Source organism: Thermobia domestica, chromosome 3 (assembly GCF_964235325.1).
Source record: "Thermobia domestica chromosome 3, izTheDome1.hap1.1, whole genome shotgun sequence".
In the NCBI taxonomy this organism is placed as follows: Eukaryota; Metazoa; Arthropoda; class Insecta; order Zygentoma; family Lepismatidae; genus Thermobia; species Thermobia domestica.
The window spans coordinates 52,330,702-52,354,262 of NC_137456.1; the positions used below are offsets into that span (position 1 = coordinate 52,330,702).

A 23,561-nucleotide genomic window follows, 5' to 3' on the forward strand; every position below is an offset into this window, starting at 1 on the left:
TGAGAAAAATAAATTTATCAAGGAGGTTGTTATATTTCCTGTCCTTTTCTACTTCTCTACGACTAGCAACAGCTCTAGAATTCATAACAGCTAAAGGGAGACTTGAATAGACAAATGCATCTGAACACGTAAAATCCCATACTAGCGGTTTGCCTTTCAACCAAGGAACTAATGTCATGCAACCAGGTCGTTTACCATATGCACGACAACAGCCTGAAGGTTCACGTATGGAAGGAATTCCAGCTGTAGTAAGGGCTCGTAAAATGATATTCACAGAGGAGTGTCTAGCGTGTCTACCCATGCTCCTCATGCATGAAAGGTCATGCAGACCACGTTGATTAACTTGATCCTCGCAAGCTGGACAGCGATGTGACTCACAAATATCAGCACCAAATCTTAAGGCGACAGAGATTCGAAATGCCTCATTAGTCACATGAAGACCTAATGGTGGGGAGGGTATTGCATTCAACCATGCCCCAGCATGTAGGGATGAGGCAGCACGAATCCTGGCTTTATCCTCAGGAGCAAAAACTGACTGTAAGTTCATGAAAATTCGCTGCAATTGGTGTGTACCAACATGCCTGAGAACCTCTTTTGTTAATTTCTGGAAAATCTGTATCTGTTATTTTCTCCATTTGGTAGAGCCTTCTTGAACTGTGCCATCTGGGTCTAGGTGGTAACCTTGCGGAAGAAGAGCCTCGACTAAACGAAGAGATCCGTGGTAGGACGCTAAAATGGAAGGAATCGTCATATCCACGGATCGCCGAATACCAAGACCCCCTAATCTCATAGGTAAAGATGCTTGGATCCAAGATTCGTCGCTTAAGGAGTAGTTTAAAATTGACTCCAGACCAATTTTAAGGATATGATCATATTTTTCCAATAGTGGAGTCTCATTTCGAGATGGAAAGCATTGTAAGTAAGCATTCAAATAATTATATTTAACTTTAAATGTTTACAAAGAACGTGGTAGGTTCGTCACTTTGAAATGCACTTTACTGAGTTCACTAACGTAATTGTCTTTTTAAATGATATATGATCTAGTGACTAGTAATATAAAGCAAATTCAGACCTTATAAATATAAACACGATTTGCGCCCACTTCATTAATAACTGTACATTTTACTTTACAACATCAGTTTCTGTATTTGAATTTAGAATTCGTTGCGTTAATGGTGATTCTATCTTCAGAGAACAAATTAGATTTTTGTTTAGTGGAGCTAAATGTTTAGCTTAAACTTGCGAGAGATAACAAATGTGATCATCCTGGGTTTCGAATATGGACTCTCGCTTCAAACGTCACATGCTTTAATAACACAATTAGGCAGGACTGTGTGTTTACAATGAAAAATGAATGAGTTTACTTTTAGGATTAACTACCTTATATATTTTACTACCACCATACCATATTATTTGTAGTACTCATATTATTAAATACGCAGTCACGCACTACTAAAAAAGGTATCCACAACTTGAATCTAATACGAATATAGGAAAGAAGACGTTAACACTAGAAGTTACACGTGGCAAAAATGCTCTTCTTTTGTACTTATGATACTGATCTGCTTGAACTATATAAACATAATAAACGCATTTAGCTGTGTATATCTATAATAATAGCTTCTATCTATCTCTTATGACCTGAAGCGGTTTCATAAATGTCAATACTGTTAACTGACCATTAACACCAGTTTACTCTGAGCTAAACACGCACATAAACATGATTGGTCATTTTATTTTGTCTGAAACTTCTAGTTTAATTTTCTATTTGTAATACATGATCGACGTTAACGTTGATGTTTATTATATGGGAGACAGATTTTATTATTTTCTAATGGTTACACTGCAGTTATCGAACAGTATAAAATTTATAATATTATCAATTAAGAGAAAAGAAAATGTTATATTTAAAGAGTTTTATATTCCTAGTATGCATGTGATTTTACGTTTATGATTATAGCATAATACAGTTTATTAGCATTTATTGTATGATTGCTATCCACATATCTGTAATTTTCTATAGTGCTATTACTGAGATCGAAAGATATTTGGTTATTCATTGAAGATAAGTAAAACAATTCATATTGGGAATACATTATGTTTTGTCATAGAGTGATTTTGAGGCTATATAATGATGATGGAAATTCATAAAGACAGTCGTCGAATATACTCAATTACTTCAAATTATGAATACTGCATCAAAGCTCATTATTGTTATTTATTTAAGATTTCATCTTATGTGAAAGAATACGTGTAAATGCTCGTTCTTTGTTCACGAAAATAGATTTAAAGATGTAATCACAATTCTTCATCCCCTTAGAATCCGCTTTTAAATGTGTGATAAGCCGAATCTCATGTTTCTAGCTTGATGGACTCGTAAGGAAATACTTCCTGCATCACATTTTATTTGTACATATTCCTGTGGGACACAACACCTAATCAGAGTAAAATAACAAAACATAGAATTAAATAGTACGTTTGTACTAGTTCTAAAAATAATTAGCAACGAGTCAGCCATTTCGTAGATGCTGTTCTGTAATAGATTTGATTACCCTCGAAACTGATCTTATTTTGGACATTTGAAATTTAAGTGCATTCCAAATTCAAACACGTTTCACGAATAATAGTCAAACATTATCCGCCTTTTTAAATAATCAATTAAGAAATAAACGGTTTTCAGTTTATTAAACAGAGTTATCTGTGAGTAGAAACTGAAAAGTTGACGGAAATGTTCAAAATAAAAATTCTAAAACTAAAATTTTCAAAATATTTTTAAACAAAAAAATAATACAAAATTTTAAAAACAAAATTTTGCAACTAATACATTTTGTTTCCTAAAATTGTATAAAATATCGAAAAACGATAAACAAAAGTCTTAAACAAAATACGAAGACAGGAATTGGAAGTGATCAGCCAATCAAATTGCATCAAGAATAACTACAAGTAATCAGCCAATCAGATTACATCAAGAATAAGTTTCCAATGATAAACCAATTAGATTTCATCAAAAATAATTACCTTATCCGGTGAGTTACGACTAAGTACAAAGTATTGTTGTATATCAATAGATTTATCAGATAATTGTTTTTACATTGTAACCTTACACTATAATTCATCCTAGTGTTCAAATATTATGTACATTAATTGTAGTGTGAAAATATTATGTACATCAATAGGTTGCTTATCGGATTCAGTTGCCCCAAAAATGTGTAATTTCAAGAGATTAAGCAACCAGATTTCTTTAAAGTTAAATTTTCACCTGTCACTTTAGACTTTGTGTTGTGGCTAAGGGTCAAAGTGTGAAATTGAAATGAAAAACTATTCAGTAACAATTTCATACAGTTTAAAGGACAAAGGTTTGATCATCTAGATCTAAAAGAGTCCTAAAATACGTTTACGGATTTCTTGTTTATTTTTTACATTCCATTTTTAAGAATGAGTGAAATGTACTTCTTCCAATGATAGGCAATTGGATCTTGTTACATTATATCTTATTAATCATTATGCAAGACAATGAAAGATCGTACCTTATACTAGAACATAATAAGGAGAATATTTAACTTATTTCACTTTCTTACAAATTTTGTTTTTCGACAATTACAAAATTTAAGCAGTGGCCCTATCTACACTACCCAAATGTTAATTCTATGAAAGGAGAATAACCACATGTATTAAATCATATCATCATAAAAGTTCATAAAAATAGGTCATTAACCGACTACCTGACAATACTAATTGTTTGATATTTATTTTTACCCATAAAAGAAATAAGCAACACCCTTTTTGTCAAATTTTGTGTTTTGACAGTTTCCAAATTTAAGGAGTAGTCATGTGTGGCTTTCTTCCAAGACTGTAGCATATCAACATGCCCATGTCATGAATTCAAATCCTCACACCTACTGCAATACAAGATAATAAAGTCTTATCAAAGGAGAGGTAAAACCAGCAAATTTTAATGTCAATAACTTCACATTATACAATGTATTGCTTTGGTATTTTATATATATATATTTTGATATTCTTTTACCGGTAAGGGAAATCATCCAGACTAATGAAAAATACAGTTCGTTCTAGAGAATATTTACCTTATTTCACTTTTTGACAATTTCCAAATTTAAGTGGTAGCCCTAAATAAATTCTCCCAAAATTTAAGATAAAGCATCAATATACCCATTCCTTATAAAAGGAATGGATCCCTAATCTCTTTCATTTAATCATATAGGATGATAAGCATCATCAGAAAAGAAAAAAAAATAGGGAAATAACCGACGTCGTGACGAACAAGTGCCCATGTCAATGTTTGGTAGTTATTTAACCACAAACAGAAGCTGAGTTCCCCAAATTTACAATGGGACCTACCAAACATTTACCAAATTTTGCTTTCGAAAATTTCGAAATTTAAAGGACTGATGATTCCCTTACAAAATTTAAGAATGCGCTGCCAATATACTCATGTATTATGAAGATAATGAACCCTGTACTCATTCATAAAATTATATAATGTGATATACTCTCATCAAAGGAATAAATTAGGTGAATTATCGAGCTCGTGGCTAACAGGTGTGACCGTACTATTATTTGACAATTTTATACCCATAGAAAATAAAGAGCTGGACCAACCAAATTTATAACGTTATATATGTTTGTTGTAGAGTCCTAGAGAGCATTTAATAATCAATGTTTTTTTTTACTATCGCCAAATGTAAGGGTGGTTCTACTTAACCATCTCAAATTTTCAAAGGGATGCGTCAATGTGCCCATGCCCTATAAAGGAAAATGAACTCCTGTTCGTATCCATATAATCATATAAGGTAAGAAAACGCTTATCAATGATCGACCTCGTGGCAAACAAGTGGTCATACTAATTTTTAGCGTTTCTTTTTACTGATGAAAGGGAACGAGATGAACCACTCAAATTTATAGTGGTCCTATATTACTATAGAAAATTTGAGAATTTTTCAATCTCAAAAATTTAAAGGATTGAAAAATGTACCCTTCCCAAATTGCAAGAGGTTAGCATCAATGTCCCAATGCCGACTGAAAGTAATTGAACTCCAATACATGCCCATATAATCACATAATTTAATAAATCCTAGAACAGGGTCCCAGGGGCAGGAAAGTTCTTACAGCTGGCATCATTACTGCTAGGAGGAACTCAATAATTTATAAAATTTTATGTGCTTAAAAATTGTAATGCGAGCTTTCACACACCTCTTCTGAAATGAATCAAATATGATTCACAAGGGTTCTACAGAGACCAAAACAAACAGCAAAAATGAAAATGAAATTAAATTTTTCAGTTTTACGTCCGTTGTGCTAAAGGCGACGGAGACGGTGATAATGAGAAATACATGAAATGGTGGAATGAAGAAAGTGGGAGGAAATTGGAGAATACCGAGAAAACCCACGAGCACGGAAGTCCACACGGCGCGAGCTGGGATCAAACCAGGGACCGCATGCGCTAGTGGTGAACGCTCTACCACTGAGCCACCTTGCCCCGCCGAAACAAATAGCAGTCTAATAGGGCTACGTACAGACTATACGGTGTAGGAATTTAAATCTCACAGTCAAGTTCTCGAATTTCCTACTAGTCGTTAAATAAATGCGGTTAGATGTTATAGGTAGCGATCCTGTCCCAATTAAGCTCAGCCTCCGAGTATCCACTCCCTCTATCACCAACACATCACTCCCTCCAAGTCTCATTCTCCGTTATGATAAAGCAGATTGGTTTAAATATCGTACTTACTTAACTCTCTCTCTTGAGCAATGCGTTCCTCCTACTACGGAAGATGAGTTATACTCTAACTTGGATCATATCACTAATCACATACAAGTGGCCTCGGAACAGTTCATTCCTAATTCTATATATTCACCACACAATATCTTACTCTTATATAGCGCTCCCGCCAGTTTTATAAAGAATACGTACGATCTGGAAACCCTGAAGCTCTTAAACATCATCGAGCCCTACACCGTACAGTCTCCAACTATGTTAAAGCTTACAAATTAAGACAATGGATCAAGGCTTGCAATTCACTTTTTGACACGTCTCATCCTACAAAATATTGGAAGCGTTTCAACGCACTCACCGGAAAATACACCAGAACGTCCTATCTACTCATTTATCACTATCAAGCATTCCACTCAGACTAAGATAAAGCTAATGCCTTCGCTTCCTTTCGTCATCATCCCACAGAGAACTTTAACTTCTGGTTTTCTAATCTTCAACCTGATGTAAATCACACAGCCTCTTCTCACAAACCACTCACTGCCCCCATCACTCATACTGAGATCCCGATTGGAATTACCCGAAAACGCAACACCGCTTCAGGCATCGGAAACATCTCGTACCGCAATGTGAAAGAAAGCCCACTTGCTTGATGTATACTATTATACTGCGTACCGGATACATACCTACTACATAAAAAACGTCTAAAGTTCTTATGCTTATTAAACCAGATAAACCTCCCGGCACAAAGTTTGGCATCAGGGATTTCTCTGCAAGTTACTCAATTTTAGCCTTCCACTTGCATACATACGATTCATTTATAATTTCCTATCTGGTCGCCTCGCTTACGTTTTCATCAATCAGCATTCGTCACATTTCATTTTCCTATATTCCGATGTGCTCCATGGCTCTCCTCTCTCTCTCCCTACTCTACCTGCTGTATGTCGCAGACATGCCTCCACTTCCTGCCAACGTCCAGATTTCAATATGTCGACGAAATGGCCTTTCTTGCAGTAAGCCTCACTATTCATCAATTGATAAAAGCATTACAAGATGCGATAGATACACTCTTCATCTCATTGTAAGTAAAACTAAAAAAACAGTATTCCCACCTCAAAAGCTCACCGCAATTCATCTTTATTGAATCTCACCGTTCATGATACCCATATTCCGCTTTCTAAAACAGTCAATTACCTGGGACTAACCTTAGACAGAAACCTTACTTGGAGAGCACATCTACAGGATGTCACAGCAAAAGCATACCGTCGACTTAACTTACATAAATAACTAACCGGCACAGCTTGGGGTCTTCATTCAAAACTCCTTTTAAACACACACAAAGTATTTCTTATCCCGCTGCTAGCTTATGGTCATCCTGCCTGGATTGCAGCTTCTCCTTCCTATTATCACAAACTAAAAGTCATAGAATGATACGCCCTTCTTATCGCTTACTGTATCAAACTTCCCAGTCTAACTCATATTCTGTACTGTCGAATGTCTTTTCCCCACATCTTATTCCATCTGGAAAAGCTTCGCCTTAAATATTTCTGGGCACGTCTCGATTTTCATCACCCGCTCCTCCGTGATACTATTGACGCTCATAAGAACTTTGGTCTTTTACATCCCAGCACACATTCTTCCCTTTCATTCCTTTCCACATTGTATAATTACTGTCTACCACCCGACCACCCCAATCTTCCACTCACTAGTACTTTTCTCATCGACCATCCTCCACCTGATATTATGTTGTCACATTCCGCACAGTAGTCCTCTGTTACTAACAGGGCTTCCCCTTGTCTTTCATCAAAGATTGGAACATAACCCAAGAGAGAAGATTAACTTGCATCTGTCCTCTAACAATCACCCTTGTGTTATCAAGTGCACCTCAACTCATAGTTATCTCATTCCTCTTTTAACCCCCATAAAGAAATATTGTTCAACCTCACAGTGTACTGTATTCAATTTATCTAGCAATGCCGACATTCCCCTACTTCATGATTGTTATCGCAAAGATAGCAATATGCACCTTCTGAATAATATATATTATGAAATAAAGTAATAATAAAATAATGAAAAAATACCCTAGACCCTCTCTCAGTCCTTTCCTCCCAATTCTCAAACTTCTCTTTCCCCATGGAGGCGTAACCCTAGGCGGGTAGCTAGTCTCGGCAAAGTAAAAAAAAACTTACATGTCGCCAGAGTTGTATATGACATTATATTTTTGACCAGGTGAACCCGATTTCTTTTATAGGTAGATGCAGTCACGGTAATTGTCGTTAGTATAGAACCAAGCCTGTGGATCTGTCATACGGCAGTTGGTCGTGGTACGCTTTCGATTCTACTAAATACACATCAAACCTTGTCTTGACATCACATGGTTTTATCATATATTATAAATCTTTTCAGTTCAGATACAATCTATTTTGCACAATTCTTGTAGTTCTCTATCCAATTCATCACTCAGGTAAACAATGTTCTAGTTTTTTAGTTTCAATAGATATTAGCAGTTAGAAATTCGAAAAACTTAATGGTTTGGAGACAGAGAATGTGGCTCCCAAATGTCGAGCTCCTTTATGTAGCCAGCTTTCTTAAAATAGTTTAGAGCTGCCTGATTATGGATTTTTCTATAAATAGGTAATTTTAATGTATTTTGGTATTTATATTGACCAAAAGGAAGTTTTGGCATTATCCTGATTTGTATTGTGAAGAATCAAATGAACGAACCAAATTGCTGTCAGTTGCACAATACAAATCATAAAATTAAACACTTTAAAAATAGTTGTTATTATTTTCACCATTTTATCTCCGTAGTAAAATGTATCTTATTCGATACTTGTGTAGAATAAAACATTGGTACTTCTAACAAAGCAACTAGTGCATTAGTCACAGTATCAATTATTATTGTTACTACTTTGAAAACTTAAAACAATGAAACAGGAATTACTTACAAAATATCTACAAAAATTGTAATTTTAACTATATGAAATCGGAATGTCATTACGTAATTTTCTACATTCTGTTTCTCTTCAGTTCCAACTTGAAAGATAACACAATATAATTCTCTAGCACTGCATGACTATATCTGTAACTTCCTGAAAATAGATTAATGGATGCAATAATGGCCATTCTTTATTTTAGAGACAGGAAATGGATTCTTACAACATTCACAATATAAGTTACCTTGCTCTATACTTCATAATGGGTGTTATTAAACATAAATATAAATTACATTTTTTGTATTAATGGTAGGCCATTAAGAACACATTTCTTATCAGATGCTAGCTTAATGCTCAATAGAAATTGATGTCATGGAACAACTTAGCACTAAGAATGAAAGGTCTGTGAAAGACGATAATAGTTTATGAATGTACTCTAAATGAATTTTTTATGTTGAACCGTACCTATTGCACTTCTATTGTTACATTACAAATATGCTCATGCATCATTTGTTGTGTATGGTCATTTGGGAGGGAGAATTATTTAAAATGAATCCCTCCAAAGAAATTAGTATAAAATTTAACTGTGACTTAGTTAATTACTGCAATGCGCGTTAAATTGCACAATATTACCATAATACATGTTTGAGAAATTTGCTCGATTTAAGCAAAGGAAACGTCGAAAATGAAATTTATTTAGTAATCGGAGCTGAGGTTAATATTATGGTTCGAGTCATATACTAAATAAGAAAGGGTCAGGTGGAAGAATTCAAAACAAAAGGGGTCAAAAAATTAATTCTTTCAACTATTATTTTCGACAATTTCTGGGTATCGTCGAAAATAGATATTAGAGAGTTATGCTTTAACGAATGCCGAAATTTTCAAACAGCAAGTAGATATCAAATGCTGCATATTTATTTGATGATGGCATCTCCGAAGAAAGTTTTTTTCTTTATAAGGGAGTGCTTAGTAAAAATAATATTAAGGTTTGAAAAAAATCAGCGAATCCCTACATAGAAGAAAGCCATGCAGCGAAAGCAAAATTATATGGTCAAGGGATAAATAAATTGTAATTCGTCAATGTATCTTAAACACGAGTTAAACATATAATGAATTCTTAGTTTTCCTCTTTTGAGAGAGGTTATAACTTTAGAGAACAGCTTTGTTCGTCTGTTCCTTTATCAACATGTATCAGAACAATGACAGTAAGGAACATCAGGAAGCGGATTTTTCGAATCGATTCAGAGTCCAAAAGAGAGCTACAATTTCAACGTTAGCCATCTATTTGAACCTAATGTAATTGAAATTAACCATTTTTTTTTCAATGTTTATCTCCGTAGAAGAAACACACAAATATAACAAAAGAGTATTTCATCGATTCAGTGTATAAGAAAAACGTATCCACACAACACGCAACATTCTATCGAACCATAACTAGTTGAAATTTACTACAACTTTCAGCGTGAATACTCAATTCCACGGAGATAGAAGGAAAAAGATTTTGAGATGCTTCTTGAAATTCATTTCGCATCCTAAGAATAGTTTCCATTTCCTGCGTTAACCTCCATTCAAATCACAAGTGGTACAAATTAACCATTTTTATTTTCAAGGCTAATCCTCATAAGAACAAAACGGCAAGAGATATCGAGAGGCGATTTATGCTATCAATCTAACTAGCTAACTAACTCTATGGCCTACGGAACCCAGAGAATCAATGCCGCGTTCACAAAATATCTCATATGACTTCTATCCTTGGCCAACTGGATCCAGTTTCTACTTTATATTCCTATTTCTGTGAGATCCATCTCTATATTATCCTCTTATCTGCGCCTAGATCATCCTAATGGCCGTTTTTCGATTCTTCTAGTTAAGACTTTGGAAGCATTAATACTTTCTTCCATCCTAGCTACATGACAAGCCAACCTAAGCCTCCTAGACTTGATGATCTTAACAAATTTGGTAAACCGTATAAAATATGTAGTTAGTTGTTATGAACTACCCGCCATTCCCATTTCCGTGAGTAGTAATGGCAGCAGCTGACCGCACTTTTGGCGCCCCCTGGAGCATGGCGTCCGGCGTCACATCGAAATATTGGCCAACCTGTACCCTGGGGCGCACCTTATTTTCGGCCCTGGGATGACGTCATAGTGTGCCGTGATGTTTGGCCACGCCCCTTTTAGGTCACGTGGTTTTATGCTCCATCTTTATACCGCAGTCCCAGCGAGGGGTCTATTTCGTTCTCTTTTACGGCATAAAATTTCGAGATTACGGGCGACCACCTTAGCTCCGCCCCTGAGATGACGTCAGGAGTCACGTGGAATTAGGACACATTCTATTATGGTCACGTGGTTTTATGCTCCGCCTTTATGGGGTAGTCCCACTGAGAGTATATTTCGTTCAGTTTTATGGGTATAAAATTTGGAGATTGTTATCAGCTTCCTTATCTTGTTGTGTTGGAGTACAGGGTGTATGTATATCCCACCTAGCTGTATTTGATTTCAGTTTTCCACCTAGTCGCCGAACGAAATTTTGCTCCCCTAGGCCACGCCCCGCCCTCTCTGGCTCACGTGGTTTTATGCTACGCCTGAGGGAGGCTATTTCGTTTCCTTTTACGGCATAAAATTTGGAGATTGTTATCCTCTTTCTTACCTTATAGTGTTGTATAATGGAGTAGAAGGTGCCCAATGTACATTTCTTGTTCCTTTCGATGAGTATAAAAATATTAATTTCGGAAGTTGTTCTTAAACGTATCCTATCATCTTTGGTGAGACCTTATTACTTGATATGGTTACATGATTGAGTACAATAGTTCACATCTTCTTAAATTTGGGAGTCATCCCGTTCCCTTTGATGGGTATCAATGATCAATTTTGGAGGTTTTTTGACATTCCCTTTAATGGGGCTTTATTACATTAAATGTTTATTTGGACACTTATGAACCTTTATCCATTTGGAGCTGTACTTAAGAGTATTCCGTTAAGTTTCAAATTTTTAAATATAATATAATAGTATATATACTTCGAGATCCATTTCGTTCCTTAAAATGATAATCAGGGATGAACAGAGATACCTTAAATGTTTATTGTTTACACTAAATTTTGAAAATTACCAATTTGGAATAACGTAGGATCTCGTGATAACTACGTTATACACATTACAATCTTCTGAATTACATTAAATGTTTATATGGACTTGTATGAACCTTTATCCATTTGGAGCTGTACTTAAGATTATTCCCTTAAGTTTCAAATTTTTAAATATGATATAATAGTATATGTACTTCGAGATCCATTTCATTCCTTAAAATGATACTCAGGGATGAACAGAGATACCTTAAATGTTTATTGTTTACACTTAATTTTGAAAATTACCAATTTGGGATAACGTAGGACCTCGTGGTAACTACGTTATGCACATTACAATCTTCTGAATGTAACAGAACACGGTCCCGAGTCCGATCCTTGGTGCTAGTTTTCAGAAATTTAATACCGATTTCGTTGAGTTTGACGTCCCACGAGAGGCTAAGGGAAACAATGATGGTGAGAAATAAACGGAACTAAAAAGGAGAAGAAAACCCATGGACATCATAAACTTACTTGTCTTGGGATTGAACCAGGAGTCTCACACATTAGAGGGTAACGCTCTACCACTGTGGTAAACGCTCTACCATTAAGAATTTTTAGTTTGTTTTCTGTGTGAGCAGTTTCAGGTATAGAAAGATCATGACAGACTTTGGGCAGGTTATGTTGCATTACACATTTCTGCTGGTTGGTAAATATACGAGGTTGTTTTATGAAATTGCAGAATCTGCTTTTACGAAGAGTACAATGTCAGTTCGTTTGATGAATATCTCTAAAATATATAAATGAGGGGCGCTTTTGGACACGGCTAACAACATTAATTTAAGTCGTTTTTGTTCGCAGATTAAATAAATATGTTGCAAAGTTTAAAAAGCTTCTTCGTGTATTGGCTTATAATTATATGTCCAGAAGCAAATGTCAGTCATATTGTTTTACAATTGATTACCTATTCGTTGTCAGTATAATTGACATTCTTCCGTTATTGCATAATGAACATATCCAGTGATTAATTGTCAAATATTTTGTAATGGATAACTTTGAAAGGACATATTCACTCTTTGAGAAGGACAAAAGGGATGGAATGAGATGATTTTGGACCTAGTTAGTACCTCTCGTTTCCGTTCGTGGATTAAATAAAGAGTTGACGTCACCTTTACACTTTACTTAAATCTAATTGGTTCATTGTTCGAGCGATTTTTAAAGGTTCATCGTTTTGTTGCTCAGTAAACACTTCAATGATGGAAACAGTGTTGCCAGATTTTCAAAATTTAAACTGCTCTGATTCTTTTTCGAAACGGTTCCGCAAAGTGCAAATATTTTAAAAACTAAAACTTTTGAAAACTAAAAATTTTCAAACTAAGAAAATTTTAAACAAAATTTTCAAAACTAAAAATGTTTCGAACAAAAATTTTCAAACTAAAAATATTCGAAACTAAAAATTTTTAAACAAAATTTTCAATACAAAAGTTTGAAATTTAAAAAATCAAAATAAAATTTTAAAACAATTTTTTAAACTTCCAATTCAAAAATTTATCCAAAAATTTCAAAACAAGTTTTTGGAAATTTAAAATTCTTAAATCAGTCTTTTTGGAACTAAACCTATAAACATAAAATTTTACAAACTCAAGATTTCAAGCTGAATTTTGAAAATAAAAACTTTTCAAAACAAAATTTTTCGAACCAAATATTCAAACTTTTTTTTCGAACTCAGGAAGTATCAAACTTGAAAATTTCAAATCAAAATTTGAAACTAAACTTTATGAGTTGATTTTGAGTTTGACGTCTCATTCAACTCCAAGGATAAGACCTACTGATTAACATGGAATGCGGAACACATGAGCTTCGTTTGAATCAATCTCAGGTCTTCCACGCTAAACGACAAGCAAAGCTTGTATAACGACCTTGTTATCTTTGGTTAGTCGTAACCATTTGGCTGGACATAATCTGTAATTTCTCCAGGAATGAAATACTACTTGGTTAGCGAATATTAAGACGTGAGTTAATAAAATGTTATTATAACACGTTATAATAACACGTTTATATTTATATTTATATTTGTCGTTCACGTCTTATGCGGTCTAGAGACACAAGATTTACGTATCATATATTCTCTGTCAGTGTTTCCTCCAGACATGTTTTTGGGGAGGCACTGCCCCCCGGAGCTCTAAGGGTGCCACTCCGGACGAGACCAAAATAATACGTATATAACATATAAATAAATAAATTAGTACGAGCAGTGCACACCGCAATGGTACGTGTACCCCCCGGAACAGTTTTTATGAAAGAACGACTGTCCTCGGTACTATTAAGTGAACATAAAACACTCATGCTGGTTCAGATTTTATATTTCACGCCTAATACAGGATAGTGACACAAAACTTTAATTAATCAATTTCATACGTAAAAAACAAATCGAATTAAATCTTTTACCTGTCACGTTTGTGCCAACAACGCCAAAGGAGACCATGATGAAAGGTAAATGCAATGATAGAATAAATATAGTTAGGAGAACCCTAAGAAAACCGACGCACTAGGTGTTTGTCCATCACAAAGACAACTTGGCGTTAGCTTAGATGAAACCAGGGATCTAACGCACCGGAGGTCAACGCTTTATCATTGAGGCATCACGATGTAAAATAGAAACAAAATATTTGATGGAGATAATGATATGCGTAACATTCATTGACATGAAACACTCAAGGTCACTGAGTCGAGGAAGCTCATTTTGCAGGCCTCAGCTGTTCTCGGAGAACAGATACTACAACGATAATTTTACGAAAACCACTCACGAAAAGACTGTTTAGACTAACATCACGTACACTTACACACATAATGTTGTTTATTACATACTGAATATATTTTATGACTACAAATGTATTACTTGTATTGGTTTAAATGAAAATGTAATGAAGTTTTAGCAGTAGGCACACACTATTTGTGAATACTTTTACCGTATAAAACTTCATTTAAAATAGTGAGCGTCAGCAGGATCAAACTAAAACTCTTTTCGCATTAGACGCACTTGTTCACGTTTATGAATCATTTTGTTTTCCAGCCGAAAACGATCTTCTTTACAATGTTATTTAATACAAATCACTCATATTACAGCACCACAGTACAATCAGTAGCAGCTCAAAACGATAAACTGTTCACTTCGTTTAGAAAACTAAAGCAGAGTCATGGTATCGTAACAGTTTTTTTTTTCTTTTCCTCATTTACAATTTTATGAGGGAAGCTCTTTCACCATAGTAAATTGATTCAATGCACCATCGTTCACTACTGGCAAAATTTTTCCTGTAATAAGTAACATGATTTCACTGATAATCCTATGACAACGAAGTCAAGCCCTATAAAGGAATCGAACTGAAAACCTTTTGCACCAGAAAATAATTGGTTTCAATGCATCATTATAACATAACAACTGGAAAATTCTAGGTAACATGGTTCCCTAGGAAATCACTATTGCAATAAATGACAAGTTCAATGTTACAAGTACGAGACTGATTTCTTAGTAAGTAATCACAAGTAACACAATTTTAAGAGAGTGCAAGAAGACTGAGATGGATGATGTCATAAAGAAAAACTGCAGATTCTGCATTCTTCTTCTATGACAAAGGAACTATGATACTGAAGTAATGAAATTCATTTAGTTACAAAACTTGTACAAGAAGCCCCTCTCACCCTTTCGTCATATTCGTCTTCGCATGTGATTTTTGTTATGCAATTTCAATATGACAGAAGCTGATACAATATTTCAAAGAGCTTGTCAATTCAAATAAAGGAATGTTTTATTAGTCGGAACGGAAACGACCAATGCTAGTGTCAAATCCATATTTGCCGGGGTACATAACTTGATTGCTGATAGTTTCGATGCCCTAAATCCAAGTTCAAGATCCATGTGAGGTAATACCCCTTAATACACCTAGGTAAATAGAAGGAGCTACATAAAATGACTGAAAACGGCCGATTTTAATGAATTCTTAGTTTTCAGGATCACTAAGATGTACAGTGATGTTTCCAATGACGACTGAATCCAAATTCAATCCCATTAGTATTCTCCAGCTGGAGTGACATGTAAAAATAAATGAAAATAAAAATAATAAATAATAATAAATAAAATAATAAAAATAATAAAAAATTATAAAATAATAAAAAATAATAAAAATAATAATAAATAAAAATAAATGATATTAGTCTTGAGTTCATAGTTTCCGGAGTCAATTATATAAATAATGGCACTGCTAATGTCATTTAATTAAGATTTAATTTACCATTAGCATTAGAAAAGGTTGAAATTGTGTCGCGCAAAATCTATAAAACTAAGGATTGAATTATCGAATCATTAGTTTGCATGGTTTTTAAGTTAACTTGTACCTGTCTTTGAAATTGAGAATGATAATGTAGGCAACTTCTGGTTCGAAGAGAGCTTCAATAGCAAAGATGGAGTTTGTTCTTGTTATGACGAATCGACTCTACGTATAAAGCATGTTCTTAATATTTTGGTCTATGTAAATCGGTTTTAAAATTGAAAATAATAGAACATTTGAACCACTTCTGGTTTTGGTAGGGTATTAGAGTTACTCATATTATTTTTCCCCAAGACGTTTAATTGTTTGCAGAAAGAAAAACATTTCTAACTATCTGTTATTCGTTTTGATCTTTGATGGCGAAGATTCAAACCGGAAATATCTGATTTGAACCACTTTCGGTTTTCATAGATAGAAATGGAAAACGATGAAAATGCAATCAATTCTTGTGACACTGAATCCATTGCAAAAAAGAAGAAGAAGAAGAAAAGAAAAGGAAAAAGAAAAAGAAAAGAAAAGGAAGAAAACACTTCTCAATATATCTCACAGTTTTCGCTCTTATGCCTGCTAACAGACGGAGGAGACAAAACAATTTGACAACTATGTATACCATAGTTTAAAAGTTTGAAAAGGGAATAGGATCAAAGCTGAACCTCTTTCTAGAAAACTTCGGCCACTAAATTTAAATATCTTAATTTTACGGTATGCAACTTGCACGTCAAGTTCGATTTTAATGCGGCCAGTAGCTACCAAAAGATAGAGTTTCACATATATACAGGAACTTATTCACGAAACGAAATGAAATTGTAACTTTCCGTATGCTTGTGCGGCCAAATATATTCTGACATCCATAATTTCATTGTACATTTGTACTGAATAATATATCCATAAGATCAGTAAAAAGAAACTAGTAAATCAAAGTTTCAAATATTTTTAGACTACTGTACCTAATACATGGTTCCTTGCTGATAAACTCGTAAAAAAGTCATGATGGTAGTGTAGTCGATTGCCTTCACAATGACTATAAAACTAATAGTTAAATATATTCCTCAAATTTAGCAAAATGTAAGTCACGAGACATTATGGGAACAGTCTGCAATGAAAATATACGGTAGTACGCTTTTAGGTGGTTGCCAGAAACTGGGGACTATATTTGGTTTCCTCTTAATCTGTATACTCTTAATTTGCCCAATGTTAATGAAAATGCAACGTTACTATTTACCAGGAGTCACAACATAAGTGATTAAAGTTAATTTTTGAAATGGGTGCTTGCCTACAGAAAACCTCACTTGACGGGAGCAGGGAACTAACCAAAGATGCTATACACCACAGCTGAACAATCTACCACATTTTTAAACTTAACTGATACACCGAGCGTGCCTATTTAACTAGTTTATCTGCTTTTTTACTAGTTTCTACTTAATTTTACTAGCTTTTTACTTGTTTAACTTTCTTTAAAGGTAACCTAGAACGACAACGTACACCGAAAGTGCATGTGCTAATCAGTAGACCAGCGGGGAGGGCATCACTGAGCCATCGCGGTCCCGAAATAATACGAAAAGTAGACTGAGTACCTTCATATGGCAAAATTGAGAAAACTGTAAGAAAATACGGGAAATTAAATTTAATTTGTTAATATGATACTGGTTAACAAATATATCCATGGACGTGATAGAAGTATACCAAAAAAGAAGGGAAATTAAAAGGAATGTAGAGTATTACCGTATTGAACATAAACTTCTCGCTTTGGGGATACTCATTTGGAGGAATGTATGTAATAATGACTCCTGTTCCTATGTTAATTATTGAAGCTAATTATTACAATTGCCGAAAAAAATATACCTAAGCAGATTTCTAATCTTTATTGTACTATAAAATATCATTTACAAGTATTTCTTTTCGGCGATTCCTTGCACTTGATTTCAATATTATTCATATGCACAGCAGATTCAGAAAAACATTGAAACGAAATCTTGCAGTTTTACGTAGCACGCTTATGCCGGCTAGGCTAAAGGAAATAGTGATGATGAGAAATAAATGAAATGATGGAATGAAGAAAGTGGGAGGAAATGGGAGAGCCAGAGAAAACTCACACACACGGTTTTTGTACGCAACAAAGTTAACTTGGCGCGAGCTGGGATTGTACCAGGGATCCCAAACACCAAAGCTGAACACTCTACCACTGAGCCACCCCAGTCCCTACATAGCAGTTTCTGTACGCATACACACACACACCACAAACACACACACATAGATATACATACTTGTATATACTCGTATACATGCAGCATATATGTGTATGTGTGTGTGTGTGTGTGTCTAATTGCATAAGCTTTACAAACGGACAAAGAAAATAAAAGACCATATGTTTTATATTGATTTGTAACACATTTCAGAATAGATATACGTGTTAAGCATAAAAATCAATGTCGACCTTATAGACTTTGACATAAGACATTGTATTCAAACTGTCTCCCGTGTTGAATGGCATGGCTGTTAAACATAAGCTAAAAGCATGCTTCGATACACGCGAGTTATGCAGCACTAGAACTCGCCGTCCATAAAACGCGAGATACACTGTTTATGAGTAATATCGGAAAATTATTCTTCCAATACAGCTGTTTTCAAATGAGAAGGTGCATGACCCTGAAGGTGGAGAGGGCTTTTGCCTTTTTCCAATCGCACTTGCTCTGTGTTGTCACTTTGCTTCAAGCGACAGAATATACTGAAATTTCGTATTACTGCTAATGTTGTCAATACCAGACGCGCTATCTAGAAATAATGCATTATTGTACTAATGTCTTTCCAAGTAGAAAATAGAAGTATGAACACATATTTGCAAAACCGCATATGTGTATGTTAACTGAATAACATGGTGCAGAATATAAATGTTTCAATATAAATCAGTTGTGAAATTCTTGAGAATGTCTTGTCTGGAGTATAACTGCTAATGATTTTTGATTCGTCTTTCTAATCAATAGTGCGCTGTTATAGCAAATCGATCCCAAAATCTACCCCAAAAAAATAGTAAACAAAATAACTTACTAAATAGCTCTATATTTGGGCTCTTTGTTCTGCTAGCAGCATATGTAACCATATTGCAGCAATCCTTACTATGCTGCTGCGAGTTCAATTCCCGGTGGGAAAACACAAAACAATATTTGACAATCATTCTCTTTGATTGCTTAATGATTCGTTCCCTTCAGTCCAAAGGGTGAACGAGTGGAATGTTAAACTATTTTTTTTTTTCATTTTAAAACATATAGAGAGTGTTTGCAAACATCATGGACAACGTTTGGGAAGTGATTCCTAACACCAAGACAAGACAAAAAAATATAGACTAATGCTTCCTTTCGGATTTATAAAGCTGCCGAAAACATGAAAAAAAAAACTGAACTTTAAAGTCCATAGCTCCGAAACTATGGGACGTTCCCTAGTCGGTTCAAGACTTCACTTAGAAACCAGTATTTGCGCTATCCAAAAATACATTTTGCAGATTTCTAACGTACTAACGCAATAATTTTTATAGAGGGTTTTTGTCTGCGGGGATACAATTTGAAGTACTCGCTATTTATCTCTACAAATAAAAATTATAGCTAAAATACCGCAGGATTCTGAAACTTGGACTTTTTAATAAGGCACATACTTATTCCTGAGTGAGGTCTTGACCCATAGTTAACTACGGTACACTCTAAAAAATGGTATAGCTGAATTGACAATAAAAGCATTGTTGATGAGTATTGCTAATTGGTAAATTAATATTGACTATAGTATAGTTGATGTATAAATACTGATTTGTTATTTATACAACACCTATTTTTTTAGTATGGCTGTTGTAAGAAAAAAATATTGCTAATATTAGTATGGTTAATAATATCATGCATATTGTTTATATAACCAGATTATTTAGTATTGCTAAAATAGCGATAGCATTATGGTTAGAATGGCTATTACAATATAAAACTCTTGTTATGGCAACTATGCGAAATCCCGCCTTTTACGAGTTGTCATGTAGCCGCCATAATGGATTCTATAGTTAATATGAATTACGAAAATATCTTAAAAGAGTGGGGTTTAGAAACCCTAATAATGAAATTTCAAGGTAAGTGGATAGTCAGTAAGTTTCAATATGTAAATTGAAGATATGTATTTGTAAATGTTTATTTGAATTGTATTGCGCACAAGCAACGAAAGTCCCTTGTACGAAATAGTGTATTATTAAGCATTTATGACGCTTCCAAAATATTATTTTTATTATCACCAAATCAAAATACTTCAAAATAGAGACACGATGTGTTCACGCAATTGAGGGTAAGTTTAGAGATTCTAGCCCGTTTTTACTCGGAATTACGATATTAGAACCTGTTTCAGTCACTGTTCTAGTCTAACTAAAGTCTTACCAGGTAACCTAATCTAACCTAACCTAACAATTTTTAATGTTTTAACTGCATTTTCGTAGGTTGGAAACTGGAGGGGCAAATCTAAACTTAAGCCCGAAAATGTACAGATGAAATTATATAAGGTATAATAATGATTTAAGACTTCTTGTAAGATGTTTGTGTGAAAAGTTGAGAGAAAGGTTATTATTAATATGAGAGTTCGTACTATTTGGAAGAGGCTTAAGCTTTTGCAGAACGATTCGATGCTTGAGGATCATAGTGGTCCTATGTTGATATTTCTACGTTGAGTTTTACTTAATTGGGCATTTATTCCGAAGTTGGACGTCCGATACTTTTCTACCAAAATTGCGTAAAAGCTATTAAAATGTATAATTTTTCAATTTCGCGAGTTGGGAGAAAGTGTAGGTTAGGTTAGGTTACGTTAGGATCTATAATAGAAGTACCCTTCGACGGGAGCTTCACGAAATTCAACACTGTCAGTTCACATCCCGTACAGCGATTCGGTATATTACCCGCAATATTGATATTATGAATGCTCGTTACTTTCCCACAATGCAACTATTCGGTTACCTTGCGCGAGGTAGTTCTCTTCGCTCGCTTAGTAGTCCCATGTTTATAACCAATTATATATAACAAATAGAGAGAGTGTTGTTGTATTATCTTTATATATTATCAAGCACACAAACGATCAAATTATACGTATCTTCCGTGCAAGTTTCAAAATTTTGCTGAAAACGGACGTCCAACTTTGGAATTTAACCCCTTAATTGTTATACTTTGTGCCCTTATTACTTTCTACAAACAGTACAGATGGGATCAAGAATTTTAATAATAATTCACCCTTAATTTTTACTAATTAATGCTGAACAAGCGACAGCGAGCGAAAGTATGGTTATATAGGCTAGTTTAGGTATGTGTAGCAAAAAGAAAACACGATAGGTTACGATTTAATGCTTTTTAAGTGTGCTTCTGTCGCTTTCAAATTATTACAGAAGGCCTTTCTCTTTGTGTTACACTAAGTGACACCACCTTTGCACTTTTAATTTAATTCATGATGGTGATGTCAAACTTCAAAGCACATAAATAACAGGTTTTGCAGAAACCATTTTCTTTTTAAATCCGATATTTTGTTTGAACCAGTTCATTTTTTTAAATATATTTAGGTTAAATTAAAGTGGAGTAAACAAAGTCCCTATTTAAAACTAAGTAAAGGTGGGGCGCTGATTGGATTGAGTGCTCGGTTTTGACCTCAAGAAGTGATCTAACCCGATCAGACTCGGTCAGAGGTCAACTAATTCCTCAAATGATGTACCAGTAGTTCACAAATTATTTACCAGTCAGCCCATTAAGCAGTACTGAAGCTTGACCTAAGTTTAAACATTCAGTACCTTCGTACAAGGGACCATGATCTAATGAAACTAATATATAAGCTTAGTTGATCTCACAGTTTACTGAAATTAGTCAAGTATTCATAATAATTTTGTATGTGATTGTTCCCACGAAATGGAGCTTATTTAGCTTTGGGGTTAACTGGTGTATCACCGGAACAGTTTTAGAAAATTTGCCGGGTCAGTTAAATTTTTTTTTGTTTGTTTGTTTGTTTGTTTATGAGCAAGAATGAGTGAAAGTCATGTAAGGGGAATAGTAAAAATGAAGAAATTGGTTATTTTTGATGTTGTAAGCGACACTGTATGTGGAGGCGGATGGACCATTTCGCGGAGAGATATAGTTGTTATGATGTAGTGGCGCGAAGAGGAGTATGGCAAGTGCTATTGAAATGTATATGATTGCGGAAACCAGATGTTTTCAGTACCCTCGCTTACGCGTGTACACATCGTCGCTGACGCGCCTGCTCCCTTCGGGGGCACTACCGCGCTGGTCCGCTAGCTCCGCCCTACCTTGGCTCGGTTAGATAGCATTCGTGCACTTAGTGGCCACCTAGCACAAGTTGGTTTGTGTTTTTTGCACTGTAGTTTTTTATGCCCTTATCCTAATGTGAGGTAATCTAATGTAAGTTAATGTAGTCCAACGAAATATATCCGTATACAGTACATTTTGGTACTTTTTTTCGATTCTAATACTGGTCCGGCGATGCGGCAGTAATGCCTTAGCTTTGTAATAAGCGAGAAGAAAATATAAACGTCATAGAAATTACAAGGTTCTAGAACACATGTCCCACTTCCCATTTAGCTGTAATAAAAACAGAAAACAACGTATCCTGCGGTCTTCTAACCCGCTTTCACTTGCTGACGCTCGCTAGCAATATTCTGTGAAATAAAATTTAAATTTTGGTACAGAAAGGAACCAACCTTGCTAATTTATATGGGGAACCTGTGTTATAGAACTTCTCCTTAGCAATTATCTGGTTCACACGTTGCATTAGAGCGTACGTTAAGTTAGGATAAAAGCCGGAAGTTTCAAACTTTTCATCGTGCCATTAACTGACAAAATAATGGAACTGGCAGTTGACGTGGAAAGTTGAAACTTGGCATACATATAGCCTTCAGAGAAAAATATACAGAATCCACGTTAATCAGTAGGTCCACGTCTCATATAGCCTCGCTGCTGAAAGGGACGCTAAACTAAAAACCAACTCTACGTTATCAGGCAGGACGGTCGCCCTGCAAGCAAGGCTTTAAAAAGTAGATCGACTAGTGCTTACGCTTCTAGAATACAAAAAATGGCATTTCGGCGTTGTTCGTTTACGACAACTACGAAACAGATATGAATGAAATTTAAAACATTTGTTTTCTGGTAGAAAAGATTGCAAGTGACATCAAAATAAAATTTCCATGTGAAAAATTGTCAAAGTTGTGATGCGTTGAAAATGAAATTCTTCTTCAGGTAATCACCAGATATCAAAAAAAAAAAAAAAAAAAATACTGCACCCATTTCGACGAAATTTGGGACATATGTGTACTTTTACACATACATGCTCATGCTCGTTTTTGTTTTTCGTAGAAAACAAGAGTTTCTTTTTGTAAATTTTTGAAATAAAATACGTCTGGTTATACGTATTCACGTTTATGTGATCTTAACATAAGTGATATCAAATTATTTTATAGTTTTGCTTTTGTTGTTTAAGTTTTGTTTTATTTCAAATTCTATGA

The 23,561-nt window shown here is 34.7% G+C and overlaps 1 protein-coding gene across 1 annotated transcript in view; it reads left to right on the plus strand.

The window, feature by feature from the left end:
* Positions 1-489: 489 nt before the first annotated feature.
* Positions 490-23,561, plus strand: part of LOC145681785 (uncharacterized) — a 42,644-nt gene continuing 19,572 nt past the window's right edge. The window contains exon 1 of the mRNA XM_081753395.1: positions 490-537. Within this exon, the coding sequence (XP_081609521.1) occupies positions 490-537 (48 nt within the window). The remainder of the gene's footprint in view (positions 538-23,561) is intronic.